Raw genomic sequence first — 15,526 nt, forward strand, 5'->3', positions numbered from 1 at the left:
TCATCCATAAGTGGAGAAAGAAGAGGAGACAGGTGCTCAGTCTATCCTAAATCTGTTTCATGATTTAAAATCCACTGATAGAATACAATGCCAACATTATTTTGACACCCCTAGTCTATTAATAATAACAGCAACAACAACAATAATGATAATAATAATAATAATAATAATAATAATTCAAAACTTAAATAGCTCTTTTCTGAATACACAAAAATGCTATTGGATAATAAGCATGACTGTTTGCCCTCATGGAGATCCGGTTACATTATTGCAGATTTTACACGTGAAGCACAAAGAGCAGAGGAGAGTGAGGAGGGGTGGCTGTGGGGGGATAATGGGATTCTGACTCCATTATACTCTGAGGATATGGTTTCAGTTTGGTTGTATACTTCCACTGTGAGGATTACAGCCTCAATTCAATGACAGGATCAGATGACCAAACTGATACGGTTAATATGTGGCCGTTGATGCAGTTCAGTGATCATATTCGAGGTTACATGGAAACTATTAATCATTTCCATCTCTCTATCTTTCCATCTATCCATCTGTCCATCTGCTGACTCTTGCCGGAGCTGTCATCTGATGAATGAAGAGGCGGTGATGTGATGTGTCTCGTGATGTGATCCTCACTGATACTCTGGCAGAAGAACAGGAGGTCGCTGTTTCCCTCCCACATCAGAGCGGCAGACAAAGGCGGCAACAACACGAGAAGCTTGACTTTCAGAGCTCGGATTTGGTTTCTTGATGGCAGTTTACATTCTACAATTAAAAGCAAACACTTTTTAGTTTTATTTTTTGTATACATTCTAATAGATTAAAAAAAAACTGTATTTACATTCCGGCAAGCCGAAACAAATAACATATTCTAGAAAGCTCCTGAAGTCCTGAAAAGGTAGTAGGCCTATTGTTCATCTTGTGCACACAGATACAAAACAAGATGCTTCTTTTATTATTAGAATGAAAAAATAATTTATTTGCATATCCTCTAAATACATCATTTTTAGATTTGTCATCACTTTTAAACCCAATGTGTATCCTCCTTATTCTTGGCGAATACCAATGGAAGAACTGCCCTACTAAATTGTGACGAATATTCTGTCAATGACTCGAGTGAATGGCTTTTATTGTATTTTATTGTAAATAAACTAAGTAGAGGAGACCAAGTCATGATAGAATCTCAATGAGGCTCTTTGGCATGTTGGTTTGTCACGGGGTGAGGCTCAGGTGCAGAAAGACCGGCTGGACTCCAGGTTTGAGTGAAACAAAAACACTTTACTTCGGAAATGGTCAAACATAAAAACTCTGGCTTGAAAGAAACGACAAAAAAACACTCGGAATCACCGTGTGAACAAAGACTGAGACATCGAAACAGAGCCACAACAAGACTGAGAAAAAGACAACAAACACACAGGAGAAAAAGGAAAGACTGGCACGACATATAGGGGAAAAACACAGGTGTACGGCATGATGCAATCAGGGAGACAGGAGTGGCTGAGGGCAGGTGAAGGGAATTAACCAATCAAGGAGACAGAGGAGTGGCTGAGGGCAGGTGAAGGGAATTAACAATCAAGACAAAGGAGACACAGAGTAGAAACAGGAGAAATGGAACAGGGCATTACAGCTTGTTGTGGTGCTGAAGTGAAACCTGAAACAGGCAATACATCGTTTTACAAATCATCCAATTGTTGAGCTCATTTCATTATGGACCAAAGTGGTGGACTTATACTTACTTACTTGACTTTATTTGACATGGACTTCACAGTGGCATATTATAATTGTAACATACATTTATGCTGTGTTAAGTGTGAGAAGCAAAACGCTGATTTACAACAACCTGTCCACAAATACATCCACAGATACATCCACACATTACAAGTGTGTTCACCGGGTTTTGGGTGTGAGAGCAATGTTGTTTTTATTTTAGCCATGATTTAATACCTCTTTTAAAAACATTAAAATCATGTTGCATTTTCAATAATGTTGCTAAACAGTTGCAGAGTTTTGCTCGTTGGACAGAGAAGACTGATTGTTCAGATGAGGTCTTGCGCAATACGACAGTACCCGTTTACTGAGGCCCGCGAATTACTGGTGTGTTGTAACATATTCATTAAGCAGTGAAGAAGCAGGACCATGTAGGCATTTAAAAATAAGATTTTAACTGGAACAGTTTATACAGCATTCAAAGCTGAACATATTAGTTTTTTCCATGATTTTGAATGTCTGTTATACGGTGATGTGACGGGTCGTTAGTTGTTTGTGAGGCTTGTGACCAGGTAGTGATGCAGTATGACAGGTACAGTATGACATGGCATGCATGTAAAGCTGCATGGCTGTACTGAGTGGCAGATCGTTTCTGATGAATCTGACGCAGTTGAGATGCGATTGAACTTTTTTGCTGGCACAAACCAACGTTGCCATTCACGGGGTCAAGCCAACAGCTAAAAAACATCATGTTTCAGGACTTTGGTTCTCTGCGGGGTTCATCCTATTTCCCAATCAGTTGCGATGGAAGATGTTCTATTATTCTTTTGTACGAGATGGTAACCCACAATTTGCTAAACTCTTGCACGATGGTTATGGTTAGACATTGACCTTAACTATTTGTGACAGTCGTGTTTGAAAAGCTGTGATCAGCGTGGGCCACGATATGGAAATTGTAACGACCGAGTGCCATGACCACTTGTGGAGCCTTTGCACACGGCACCATTAGGCTTTCTGGTGAGCTCACCTCGTGCAGGCTTCTGCTAAACGACGCTTATATCCATTCATTCTCCTGCATATTTGAGCTCTTCAGTCATACATGAATACTGCATCACGATGCATAACTATGCTTTGTGTTTTTTTTTCTAATTAAATGTTTATGGAAGATTTCTGTTATTTGTAACATGAAATAAAATTGTGTTTTGGACAAAAATTATTAGGTGAACTTAACATGTGACTTAACAGGTTAACTTATATTTTGCTTATATTTGACAACTCATATTCCTCTCTTGTTCCTCCCTTCTTTTTAAAGTATCCTCGAAATATGAATACAAGCCTATAGTTGTGGAGCTATTGTATTGTATGTTATTTGAGGCATGTCCCTAGGTCTTAAGATGTAAGGCTTTCAAACTAAACACAGACACTATAAGTATTCATTATGATAGTTCACAGATTTATTTTTAAAGAAACATTTAAATAACGTGAACATATGTCGGCTTTTATACTGAAGTCGGAATCTTCTGGTTGTGTGAACATCAGTAGGTTATTTTTAAAATGTAATCCAAAGTCCTTGTAAAACCTCGTTTGGCATTGTTCATAATGTGACTGATCTCAGGTCAGTGTTCGGTGCATATATTTAGTACAGTTCCCATATTTCCATCACAAACACTGACATCAGTGGCACGATGATGAGGATTTAAAAGTGTTGATAAACTCTTGTCCAATTCTTCAAATGTTAGGTCACGATGGTACGAGAGGTGAATATTTAAAATACATTTCTCAGTCCTGCAGTGGGCCCTCTGGGTCCTCAGCACATTGGTCATTAAATGCATTTTATCTACTTGACAGGATCTACCACCAGTTTCACATCTCCCACCCACATAGATTATATAGTTTGGTATATTTACTCATTTCCTACACGTTTCCTCCACAACATTTGACAAAATATGATTAAACAGGACTCTTGCTTGGTGGATTTGTATCTTTATGATAAAACCATGCCCTTATTACCATGCGATAAACTCCAAGAAGTGACGTCACCTAAACCTGAACCTGTTCCCTATGTTGTTGATGGACGTCCCGTCGTCTCCCTCGGGGGTCTCAATCGTCCTATATGCACCTTGAGTACCACACACACACACACACACACACACGCATACACTCACGCACACACACGCGCGTGCGCGGATGGGCGGTGAAAGTCAGCCTGCGAGCGGACAGCCCCCCCCCCCCCCCGCGCATGCTTTGGTCGCATGTTCTCATGTGTGGATGGTGAAGCTGTGCAGGTCTTCATCCTCATTGCACGGTGGATGTCCAACTGGGAGGCGCGAGGATCTCTGCAGAAAAACAGCGTTCAGAGATCGGAAATATCCACAAATCCGTCGTCGTCATGGACAAAGTGCAGGGAGGGATGAAATGCGTGAAATATCTGCTTTTCGTTTTCAACTTCATCTTTTGGGTAAGTCCGCGTCGCGCGCATGCAAACAACGTTATTGCACTTTTCGAAAATCACTGTCGGGTTTCCATCGCCATCTTATATTATTGCATATATAGCCTAAGACGGTTTATATATCTTATTATTTATTTATTTATTTTAAACGACCACGCTCTGTCTGCAAGTGAAAACCCTGCATGCGCGCGCTCCGCCTCCTCGAAGTGTTGACATGGTCAGCACGCTGCTGGCTGATGGTCCGTCTATTGATATGTCAGATATAGTTTTTAATTCACCTATTATACAATGGGAAACTGGGGTAGGTTAATATCCACCTGCTTGGTGCAAACTCCTCTCTGTTGTCCTTACATCGTAAAACCTCCATTGTGTTATCATTCCTCATGTGAAGCCATGATACATTTCCATTGCAGCTCTGAAAGTATGAGCTGTTTCTAAAAATTAATGAGTCAAATCAAATGACGCCACTCATGTGATGTAGTAAGGTACTCTGCTGCCACTTTTCCAACACACCCACTACATGTTCAGATCCTCTCTCATGGTCCTCTCTCTCTGGCATTGTATTGTGACTTCTCTGCAGCAGGTCTAATGGATTATTTTTAATTTGTTAACCAACAGGGTTCATTTGTTTTGGGAACACCAGGGAAGCTTTTGTTGTGGTCTATATGACTATAACATCTTCTCAGATAAGGTTACCTGGCTCCGGAGACTGTGGAGTCACTTTCGATTTCCTGTACAGTAATTGATCATCTAATTGTTTTCTGTGAAGATGATTGCAATATTAAACATGGTTTGGGCCTATAACCCCCCCCCAAAACAAAACTATTATAAAGATGCTATTGTCCAAGCGTTGTGGACACATGCAACCTGTTCACCTCAGAGTGAAAGACAGATTCTTCAGTTCCAGTATAGGTTTTATTTTCCAGGACCGTGCAGACTTATCCTGCAACCCTTGACTGCAGGTTGCATATCATTGCCATCCTCTGCGTACATGGATTGTGTATAAATGGCTCCCTCGTGTTAATTCAGCATCAGTTTGCAACGGGTTCAAATAAATAAATTCATTAAAATAGATCAAAAAGGCAACTAATTCATTTCTCAACAATCTTTCTGTCAATAAAATGTGTGAATATGGAGACTAATGCACATTTCTCCTGAAGTGAAGACGTCTTCAAACTGCTAGTTTGGTCTGAAAAAAAGATTTAATTACCAATCACATAAAACCAATTAAAGCCAAATATTATCACATTTGCCACCTGGAATGATGTCACCTCTGGCATGACAAATGACTTCAGCAATGCATTGATCACCCGTTGCAGATCCATTTGATAGATTGATTGACTAATTGCTTGCGGCTGCAGACTCTCTGCACTTGTCGTGGATGGATGCTCGTGCTGACCGCTAAATGATACAGTATCTTTGGAGCATTGACTCGTCTGTGCTCTGTGAGACCATCGCTGGTGTCACACACAGCGGCCTCTTTGTCTCGGAGTTTGCGGGACTGAGCGCAGATCCGTGGCGGTGGGAGCCAGAAGGGGCGTACAGTATACGCTGTCAGTTTGGGGTGCAGAGCCCAAACAAGCAGCCAATGACAGTGGGAGTTACATCACACAGGCGCTGGGAGACTGGCACAGCCAGGTGGCTGCAATGCACCATGGGAGATGGACCAGAGATGCGGCCTGCCGTTAGGATCTGATATTTTGACGGTCCATATGGAAACATAAGCTGCTGTTCTCCTTCTTCAATTATTAGTTCTCTTCATTCATTGGGTTCCTCACAACTTGATTGGTATTATAGAGGTCGCTGTTGAAGTTTAAATTCAATATCAGATCTCATATCATAAGATAAGTAAGAGAAGATAGGTTTCAGTCTGTTCTCGATTGGACGTATAGTGTAAAATGTTGTAAAAAAAGATCTTTTATTATCCACTTATACTTGATACACATTTGGTATTGCAACATTTCATATTCATCTTAAGTGGCAGGAACCAAATGATGCTATTTGTGGTGTAGAAGGTCACAGGGATACACTTTCTCGGGGTGTCACCTGGTTTCAATCAATTGGTTTATTTCTGTTCAGGGAGCCACGGCGTCCTCTCAACAAGATTATTGGAAACGTGTCGTCGACATGTTCTCGGGGCTCCACGTGCTTTTTAAGAGTCTCAAAGTCGTTAACGAGGCGACGCATCGGCATCTCCCTCCGGCGGTTTGTTGGCTACCAACAGAAGAAAGACGCGGACAGCGAGCTTCAGGAGGAGCCGCTCTGTCGACGGGACAAAGACGAGAGCGCCACCGGCAGAATGTTAATCGACAGAGGAGCCCGAAGAAGAAGAAAACAACGTGATGGGCCTCAGTGTTTAACTGCGAAGTGAATTCTGGGCAACACCATCGAGAGCTGATCTCCAGAGACACTTAAATCCGACAAATAAAAAGGGACGATTCAAGATAGTTCAAACATTGTGAATTAAAGGAACAGTGTTTAGCATTTAGGGGGGTGTATTGGCAGAAATTAAATATAATATAAATATATATAATAATAATAATAACTTTATTTATATAGGACCTTTAAAAACAAAGTTTACAAAGTGCTCTACAGAGAATCAAGGCAAAACAAAATAGAATGGTAAGATACAAATATAAAATATAAAACTAAATTAGGGGAACCAAAGAACTGCATTAAAGGACGACATCGCTTAAAAGCTGTTCTATTAAAATGGGTTTTAAGATATAAATATATGTATTTATGTATTTATATACTGTATGTATATATTTATATTTATACATATATATATGTATTTATTTATTTGTATATATATACTGTATGTTTATATATATATGTATTTATTTGTTTACATATACTGTATGTATATATATGTATATATATATATATACAGTATATATATGTATGTGTGTGTATATACAGGACTGTCTCAGAAAATTAGAATATTGTGATGAAGTTCTTTATTTTCTGTAATGCAATTAAAAAAACAAAAAAGTCATGCATTCTGGATTCATTACAAATCAACTGATTTATTGCTGATTATGGCTTACAGCTTAAGAAAACTCAAATATCCTATCTCTAAATATTAGAATATCATGAAAAAGTATACTAGTAGGGTATTAAACAAATCACTTGAATTGTCTAATTAACTCGAAACACCTGCAAGGGTTTCCTGAGCCTTGACAAACACTCAGCTGTTATAAATCTTTTTTTTAACTTGGTCTGAGGAAATATTAAAATTTTATGAGATAGGATTTTAGAGTTTTCTTAATGTAAGCATAATCAGCAATATTAAAAGAATAAAAGGCTTGCAATATTTCAGTTGATTTGTAATGAATCCAGAATGCATGACATTTTTGTTTTTTTAATTGCATTACAGAAAATAAAGAACTTTATCACAATATTCTAATTTTCTGAGACAGTCCTGTATATACTCCTTCTTCACGGAGCCGGCAGCCATTTTTTCTACAGTAGCCCAGAATGGACAAACGCAATACTGGCTCTAGGTATAGGTCCATTCATGTTTTCGGCCACCGTTGTTCTCCTTCACCACGTCAGAGGCGGGGCCTATGAAAGTTGCTTTGTGGCGCATGGAGCAAAAAAAAGTTTGCCTATTGAAATTCTGATAAGATTAACCATGTATCTTTTTTTTCGCAATCTTCCACATCCATGGGGCTTAAAGCAAGCGCACAAAGCTCTTCCTTTAACCCCGCCCCCCCAGGCCTCGTTCTCAGGCTCATTCACATGAATGGATGAAGGAAAATAACTTGGCTGTTACTTTTAGGATCTAATCATTTGAATAAGGGGTCCATATTTGGGAAATATGATTCCCTAAAAATAAGAATTATTTGCTGAGTTACACGGAAATTGTCATTCCCCTGTTTGTCCACTAAGCATGGTGCACTTCCTGGGGGCGTGTCTGCAACCTCACCGTTAGATGGCGCCACATTCGACCCACGTTAAATATTCTGTAAAAGTGTGTGACTATGACATGAATATTGATCCCACAATGCATCGCTCCTCAGCTGTCGGGCCTGTTGGTGCTGGCGGTGGGACTCTGGCTCCGGTTTGACCCCGAGACAGTGCGGCTGCTGACGGCTGACGACGCCCCCGGCACCTTCTTCATCGGTACGTCCTCCAATCACACCTCACTTGACATACAGTTCCTAAATAACACTTTTAGTTCTGTGTTTATTATTATTGTGATGCAATGTTTCCTGATTCAGTGAAGTCGTTGTAATAACTCAGTCGTGACAGATTTGTGTAAATGTACCACGTGAGCTGCAGCTACTATTAGAGATGAGAAGGAAAAGTCTTCTTCTTCTTCTTCTCGTCCTTCTTCTCCTTCTTCTCCTCCTTCTTCTTCTTCTCCTCCTTCTTCTTCTCGTCCTTCTTCTCCTCCTTCTTCTTCTCCTCCTCCTCCTTCTTCTTCTTCTTCTCCTTCTTCTCCTCCTTCTTCTTCTTCTCCTCCTCCTTCTTCTTCTCCTCCTCCTCCTCCTTCTTCTTCTTCTTCTCCTTCTCCTCCTCCTTCTTCTTCTTCTTCTTCTCCTTCTTCTCCTCCTCCTCCTCCTTCTTCTCCTTCTTCTCCTCCTCCTCCTTCTTCTCCTCCTTCTTCTCCTCCTCCTTCTTTTTCTTCCTCTTCTTCTTCTTCTTCTTCTTCTTCTTCTTCTTCTTCTTCTTCTTCTTCTTCTTCTTCTTCTTCTTCTTCTTCTTCTTCTTTTAAATGTGAAACCAGTCAAAAATACATGTCAAAATAAATCCATTTTAGGTGTAAACTGTCTCCATCTCCAGCGTTCAGGACCGGACTTCTTGCCCGATGACATCAGGTTTTATGGAGCGCTGTAATAATCATTTACAACAAAACCACCCGGGGGGGTTTCCCCTCCGACATTTTAACCGAAGCGCAGCAGGTGCACAGAGTCGTAATGACCGCCTAACAGGCACATTTCACCCACAATGCATCACGATACTTCATCACTTCCTCTGCGCGTCGCACGATGGAAACTCATTTTCCCGAGTGTTCCTAATCACCATTGACATCCTCACTTATTCGACCCGTGAAACGTGCCACCTCGCTCTGAGGGGCCACTCACGGCACATATGGTGAAGAGGGTGGAGGGGTGGAAGGGGGGGGGGGGTGGAAGAGGATATGTCAAACGGTTATCGACATGCGCGCCATTAGTGGTAGCGCCTTGTTTTTAAGGGGTTGTGGAGATAATTGCTCATGTTTACAGATATTGATTATATTTTCCTCTCTCACTGGAGTTTTACAAAACGATCAGTCAGAGATGCTCAAGCGGTGACGAACGGACCGGAGCCTCAGACTGATTAATGAGCCGCTGAAAGATCTTTACGTCTGTGGCACTTTGTGCTCAGGTTGCTTTTGATTAATGATAATCAATCAGAATAAAACACACAGTGTAGGGGATTGAAACGTACAGTGGAGTGGACAAACACCCTTCAGTGGTGGGGCAGTATAGGCCATACAATAGGCCCTCTCTCTCTCCCCCTCTCTCTCTCTCTCCCTCTCTGCGTAGGAGCAGATGATTAGAATGAAGCCTATTCTTGTTACTCCCGTTTAGACCATGACCTAAAATGGTGACTTCACTTCATCAGCTCTGTGCCGTGCTGCCATGGAGCCGGCTGCCTCCCTCGGGGCGGGATGAGCCCGGCGGGGTGGGGCAGGTGACTAGGAGACCATCCTGAAGATGAAATACAGCAGCTTGTAAAAATGCGAGTGGGAAAAGAGGCTGCACGGAGGGATGGAAGCTCAAATCAAATACAGTCTGCTACTGGAAATATATACTTTAAAAATACTGTAAAAAAACTAAATGTAAACTGGACGTAAATGCTTTCAAACACAGCATGGATGATATTATTCACCACGTTATTGAGCTACAGTATACTTCTGTTCCCACCGTTTTTTAATCCGTTTATTCAAACTACCGACGGTGAGATACCGTTTGGTTTCATCTCACATGTAAACGATCTCAGAGCTCGCCCTACTTGTCACACACATAATACACACGACTAATAATAATTATGTTAATTTAGTTATTCATCATCCAGGACGGAAATCTCGGTTTGTGTCTGAAATTCCACAATAACACGCTATTTTTAGGGACAATACGCCGACACATCCCAGAATGCAATGCGGTAGTAAACAACCACGTCGTGGACGGCTCTGTAACGTCGACAGCGCTTCGGTGTGAAGTGTAAGATTGCGCTCTGCTTGGCTTCGCATCAGACTGACTATGATTCTCCCAAATGTGTGTTTCTCGTGAGGTTGGCGCGGGTTACCATGGTTACGTATCTGCAGCCGCCAAAAAAGGGAGGGGGGGCTCTCTTGAAGCGTTTAATCACATAGAAATACATCCGTCTACGCACACATCGAGTATACACGGTGCCTAGTATATGCAGCACTGGTCTGGATACACACGTGTTGACCTGTTGACCCCCCCCCCCCTCGGATTGTTGGGCAACAACAACAACAACAGACGGCCGCAGATTGATGGATGCGTTGCTGTCGGCGCATCTATACATCTGAGAGGCCGGCCGTCTCACGGCCTTGGCAACGAAACAAACACCACGAGCAGAGCGCTGCCCGCGTTCACCGCCTTGCACACGGGCGGAACACAGTGATACCATAACGGGGCAAACGTGTGAGCGTTCCCTCCGGGGTGGCTGGCTTATTTCCACTCCGTCACCCTCGTTGCCCCTGCAAATAGCCATTTTGTGCATTTGAGTGAAACCCGAGAGACAGCGAGGCGAGGTGTCGCTTACCAGCAACCCGCTCCGCGAGATAGCGGCACCAACCGCACTGAGAGGAAGCGCTCAAAGCAGCGGCGGCGGCGGCCACGAGCACTGCTGTGTCGACACTTTGTGACCACAGTCGACGGCGTCTTGGCCGCTGGTTTCTTTCCATCGCTTACGCTCTGCGCTGGAGCGCCGTGTCCCTGGTTTCCAGCCGCCCTCGTCTTCACCTCCCCTTTTGTTCAGCAGGCAGGAAAAACAACAGCTTGCAAACCCCAACCCTCCCCGACACAACAACCCCATGTGGATTAATTAAATTGCTGCGGTGGTTGCTGTCTGTGTCACCGGCTAGACCCTTAGCGTGGACCTCGGGGGGACGGGCTCGGTGTACAGTTACCGCGTGGAGGGCCCCAGTCGTGAGGGCTGGGAGAAAGGGAGCAGAGCGAGGAGGTGACGACATTCAGGCGCACGGGGGAGAGAGCCGGGATGGTTGGAGGATGTCGTCCAATTCTGCAGCGATCAGAAATCCAATATATTTAGATTTGTCTTTTTACCAGCTGGACGGGTTCTGCTGTGTTTTACCCCGCAGCACCACAGATACACAACGTCTGAATAAACTGGAAGCCTTGTTCCTCAATAGACTCGATAGCTCCATCGGCTTTAATTCCAATTCCAATCGTGATACAGAGTCTGACCACCTCTGTAGATAAGAAGAATGTCCATCTATTTGGAGCCGGCCAGAAGATTTATTTTCAGAGGTTTCAGTTGTTGGACTGTCTTAACAAACGCTCATCCATCCAACCCATGGGTGGGCTACTGAACGGGTCGACCATGCACAGGCTTTCAGGCCCAAAGTGTCACCCCCACCCCCTCCCCCTTCCAGCCTTCACCAACTAAATGTCACTCAAAAAGTTAAAAAAATTACTACTAAGAGACTAATTGAGACCAAAGAGACCAAAATAGCTGCAAAGAGACACAAAACAACTTTAATGAGACATAAAGTAACGAAAGAATAACCAAAATAAGTACAACGTGACATAAAACTACAACAAAAAGAGGCCCTACAACTATACAGTCGGTGTGTCTTGCTCCTGTTGGGGAGCTGGTGCGGCCTCTTGCATGTGTGGGTGTCCAGGAGTCAATTGTCTTATAATTCCCCCCCATGATTCACTAATAACTTTCTAGAGCTTTTTGAAAACTTCTTGTAAGAAGGCTAATTCAGGCAAAATGAAAAAGACACCATGACACAGTTTCAAGAGTAATCTGACAGATTAAATGCTTCATGATACGGCCAAAAATAACAAAGACAAACTATTTGAAGCAGCAATTCAAACAACCTCAAAGAGCAGTGTGTTGCATTCCTGTTGCTGTCACGTCGACTCAAAGCTTTGAAATGCCCGAGAGGCCGGACTGAAGGAGTGGGCTGGAAATCAGACTGAATTGTGGGCGGCGAGTCAGAGCTGTGAGGCCCCTCGAAGAGTTTCCACCTACACTCTTCTGCTGCTAGTCCAACACAACAACAGCCTTTCATACACGTTGTGCCTCAAGACCTGACATCAGTTGGATAGTGCTGCCCCCTTCTGTTGCAGCTGTGAACTGCGGTCATGTGACGCCAGTCCTTGAGGCTTCTTTTAATGACAGGAATGGTGGATTGTGTTTCTGAGTCATGTCCACAGGGTTACACAATACACAGTAATGATCCTTCTGCCTTTCTGTGCCCACTCAGCTGTGTACATCCTCCTCGGGGCAGGAGGGCTGATGATGGTCGTCGGGTTCTTTGGTTGTTTTGGCGCTGTGCGTGAGTCTCAGTGTCTTCTCTCATCGGTGAGCGGTGGTTTTATATTCATGCACAGCAGTGGCATATTTTGATGTTCCTCTACTGGTGTTTTTAGCATATATACTGTGTGGTGAGCTTTATTTTAAATGGACTATAATTTCCATGCCCTATTGTCCTTTTTACAAACATAAATAAATACAACTCTGAGTAACTTCCATGACATTTGGAAAACTGTTGGTACATTTCAGTAGTAATTATAGGGGAATTATAATTTGATATATTGTATATAGATATTCATTAGAGTATTTTAGTCAGTTCACAGCAGGTAAAAAAACAATGTTAAATCTGTAAGCAGACAAGCACAATTATGAATATAGAGAAAACAGTTTCTGGTAAATTAATATAATATTTGGTTAGAATGGAGTTTTTCTTTCATGAACATTCCTACTGCATATTTTACATTGGTAAAGTAATAATAAATGACATAATTATTTCTAGGAAATTATTCAGAAACTGACAAAACAATCATAAAAGACCAAGAATATATATATATATATATATATGTATATATATATATATACATAAAGTATATATATACAAATAAACAAATTTATATATATATATATATATATATATATAAGGCAGTAATAAGCCTCTCTTCTGTTCTGCAGTTCTTTACTTGCCTTCTGATAATCTTTGGAGCAGAGATCGCTGCTGGAGTGTTTGGATTCATGAATAAGGAACAGGTACAACACTTTAGTCATCATTATTTTTAAAAGCAGACTTCAATGGATAAAAAACAAAAACTGTTAACTCTGAAAACGTTGTTGTTGTCACAGATTGTTGAGGAAGTCCAAAAGTTTTACAGCATCTCCATCGCTGACCTCTCCTCTCCGAATGGCACCGCAATCGCATCCTTGTACCACAAAACCGTGAGTCCAACGTGTCCCCCTCCTATCACAATAAACACCACCAGCGTCACATCTTTGATCGTTTTTTAACTTTCCACATCTGCAGCTGAACTGCTGCGGAGGTTCCACACCAGACGAGATGAGCACGCTGTGTGCAGAGGAGGCTGAGAAGGCCCAGGTGAGCACTCGTGCCTGCTATACCCTGTTAAACCACAAGGTGGCGGCATGGAGCTAATTTAAGATGAGCCGATTTGCTGTAATTCGGTATTAGTGTGTTGTTGCATCTGCAGGATTATGTGCAGCACTTACAACAATAACAATATGAATATTGTATTGTTGTTTTTAGGACTGCCTCACTGCAATAACAGAGTTCTTCAATGAAAAGCTGCACATCATTGGATACATCGGGATTGGGATGGCAGGAGTTATGGTGAGAAGTTACAAAAAGTTACATTCATATAAATAAATAAATATAATCTAAAGATGACATGAAGCTCCACACACGTCTTTTAACACGTCCCGATTGTGCATCTCATTTCAGATCATCGGGATGATCTTCAGTATGGTCCTGTGTTGTGCCATCAGGAACAACAGGGAGGTTATATAGATGGTGAGTTGACCCCCAAGACCCCCTAAGCCCCTCCCCCCACCAGCCAGCCCAACACACGCTCACCGATCCCTTCACAACAACCCGTCTGATGGAGGAAATAAAACGCCAAAGTTACAATTCAATGTCATTTCTCATAGTCCAGAGAGATCTGGTGGCGGGGAGTTCACTGAAAACCAGTGCGAGAGATCCCCAGTGGATACATTCCAGTTGTCCACGGGCTAAATTAAACACGATCCACGCCGGATCGTTATCTTCCCCACCTCCTTCCTCAACTCCTCCAGCCCCGGGAATGATTATTCCTCTGCTCCTCTGCGTGACGTTCCTCGGCCTCGTCACACACCGCGAGCCGCCGCTCGGCGCGTGAAGCCTTCTTCGACACAGGAATGTGCTGTAAATACGGACCGCTATTTTAATGCACCTGCAGTTAACTTTATTTATTGTGCCATTTGTCGCCCGATTTGTGTAATCAATACGACTTAGTGTGCTTAAGCGTTTTGAGGACTAGCCGACCTTTGCCGAGTAGATTTTCCATGATGTGCCTACTTAGTCAAACAGGAAACGAGCCTCCAGCGAGGGCCCTATTTACATAGATCTCGTTATTTCAATTCAGTTTTCAATTCAATTCAGTTTATTTGTATAGCCCAATTTCACAAATTACAAATTTGTCTCGGAGTGCTTTACAATCTGTACACATAGACATCCCTGCCCCAAAACCTCACATCGGACCAGGAAAAACTCCCAAATAACCCTTCAGGGGGAAAAAAAGGGAAGAAACCTGCAGGAGAGCAACAGAGGAGGATCCCTCTCCAGGACATCCCTCAACATGTACATATTGGCTCTACGCCACCACTGTCAAGTATTTCTACTTTAAAGCACAATAGAGGAAGTGTAGATGTGATATTAACCCAAAGGGTCAGGGAAGAAGGTCCGATGATGAACTGAATCACCAAAGTCATCAAAAAATAAGCTCACGAATAACACATGCGTCTGTGTCTGTAACTGTGAGCTAGTTTGCATTTTTGTGTGAATTATTTTTGTTGGGGTGCCAATAAGATGTGAATTATAGAATATAGTTTCTGCCATGATGTTAACCATAATAAAAAACAAATATTGGGTGCTTTTATTGATGAGTTTGTTTATTTAATCGGACTGCGATGCGCGCTCCCGTAAAGTCTGCAAAGGGTTTGGTTCTGTCCGGTCAGATCATTGGATGTTTGAGGCTCTCTGGCAGATACGTGGAGCCCTTTGTGAACACGCTCAATGCCGGCTATGCGCTGGAGTCCATCGCACACTCTGAAGAAGCCCCCGTGGTTAGCTGGCTGCCT

At 42.5% G+C, this 15,526-nt stretch overlaps 1 protein-coding gene across 2 annotated transcripts; it reads left to right on the forward strand.

The window, feature by feature from the left end:
• The first annotated feature begins 4,039 nt into the window (after positions 1 to 4,039).
• tspan2a (tetraspanin 2a) lies at positions 4,040 to 15,324 on the forward strand. 2 transcript variants are annotated; one of them, XM_056437784.1, is made up of 9 exons: positions 4,049 to 4,159; positions 8,176 to 8,278; positions 12,630 to 12,727; positions 13,352 to 13,426; positions 13,520 to 13,612; positions 13,698 to 13,769; positions 13,938 to 14,021; positions 14,133 to 14,201; positions 14,339 to 15,324. In XM_056437784.1, exons 1-8 carry the CDS (start codon positions 4,091 to 4,093, stop codon positions 14,196 to 14,198), a joined length of 660 nt encoding a protein of 219 aa, XP_056293759.1. In that variant the 5' UTR covers positions 4,049 to 4,090; the 3' UTR covers positions 14,199 to 14,201; positions 14,339 to 15,324. The 2 variants fall into 2 exon arrangements, with proteins under 2 accessions (XP_056293760.1, XP_056293759.1); XM_056437785.1 differs by having other exon boundaries at positions 4,040 to 4,159; positions 14,133 to 15,324.
• The last annotated feature ends 202 nt before the right edge of the window (positions 15,325 to 15,526 follow it).

The sequence above is a fragment of the Pseudoliparis swirei genome, chromosome 18, assembly GCF_029220125.1.
Source record: "Pseudoliparis swirei isolate HS2019 ecotype Mariana Trench chromosome 18, NWPU_hadal_v1, whole genome shotgun sequence".
NCBI classification, from domain to species: Eukaryota; Metazoa; Chordata; class Actinopteri; order Perciformes; family Liparidae; genus Pseudoliparis; species Pseudoliparis swirei.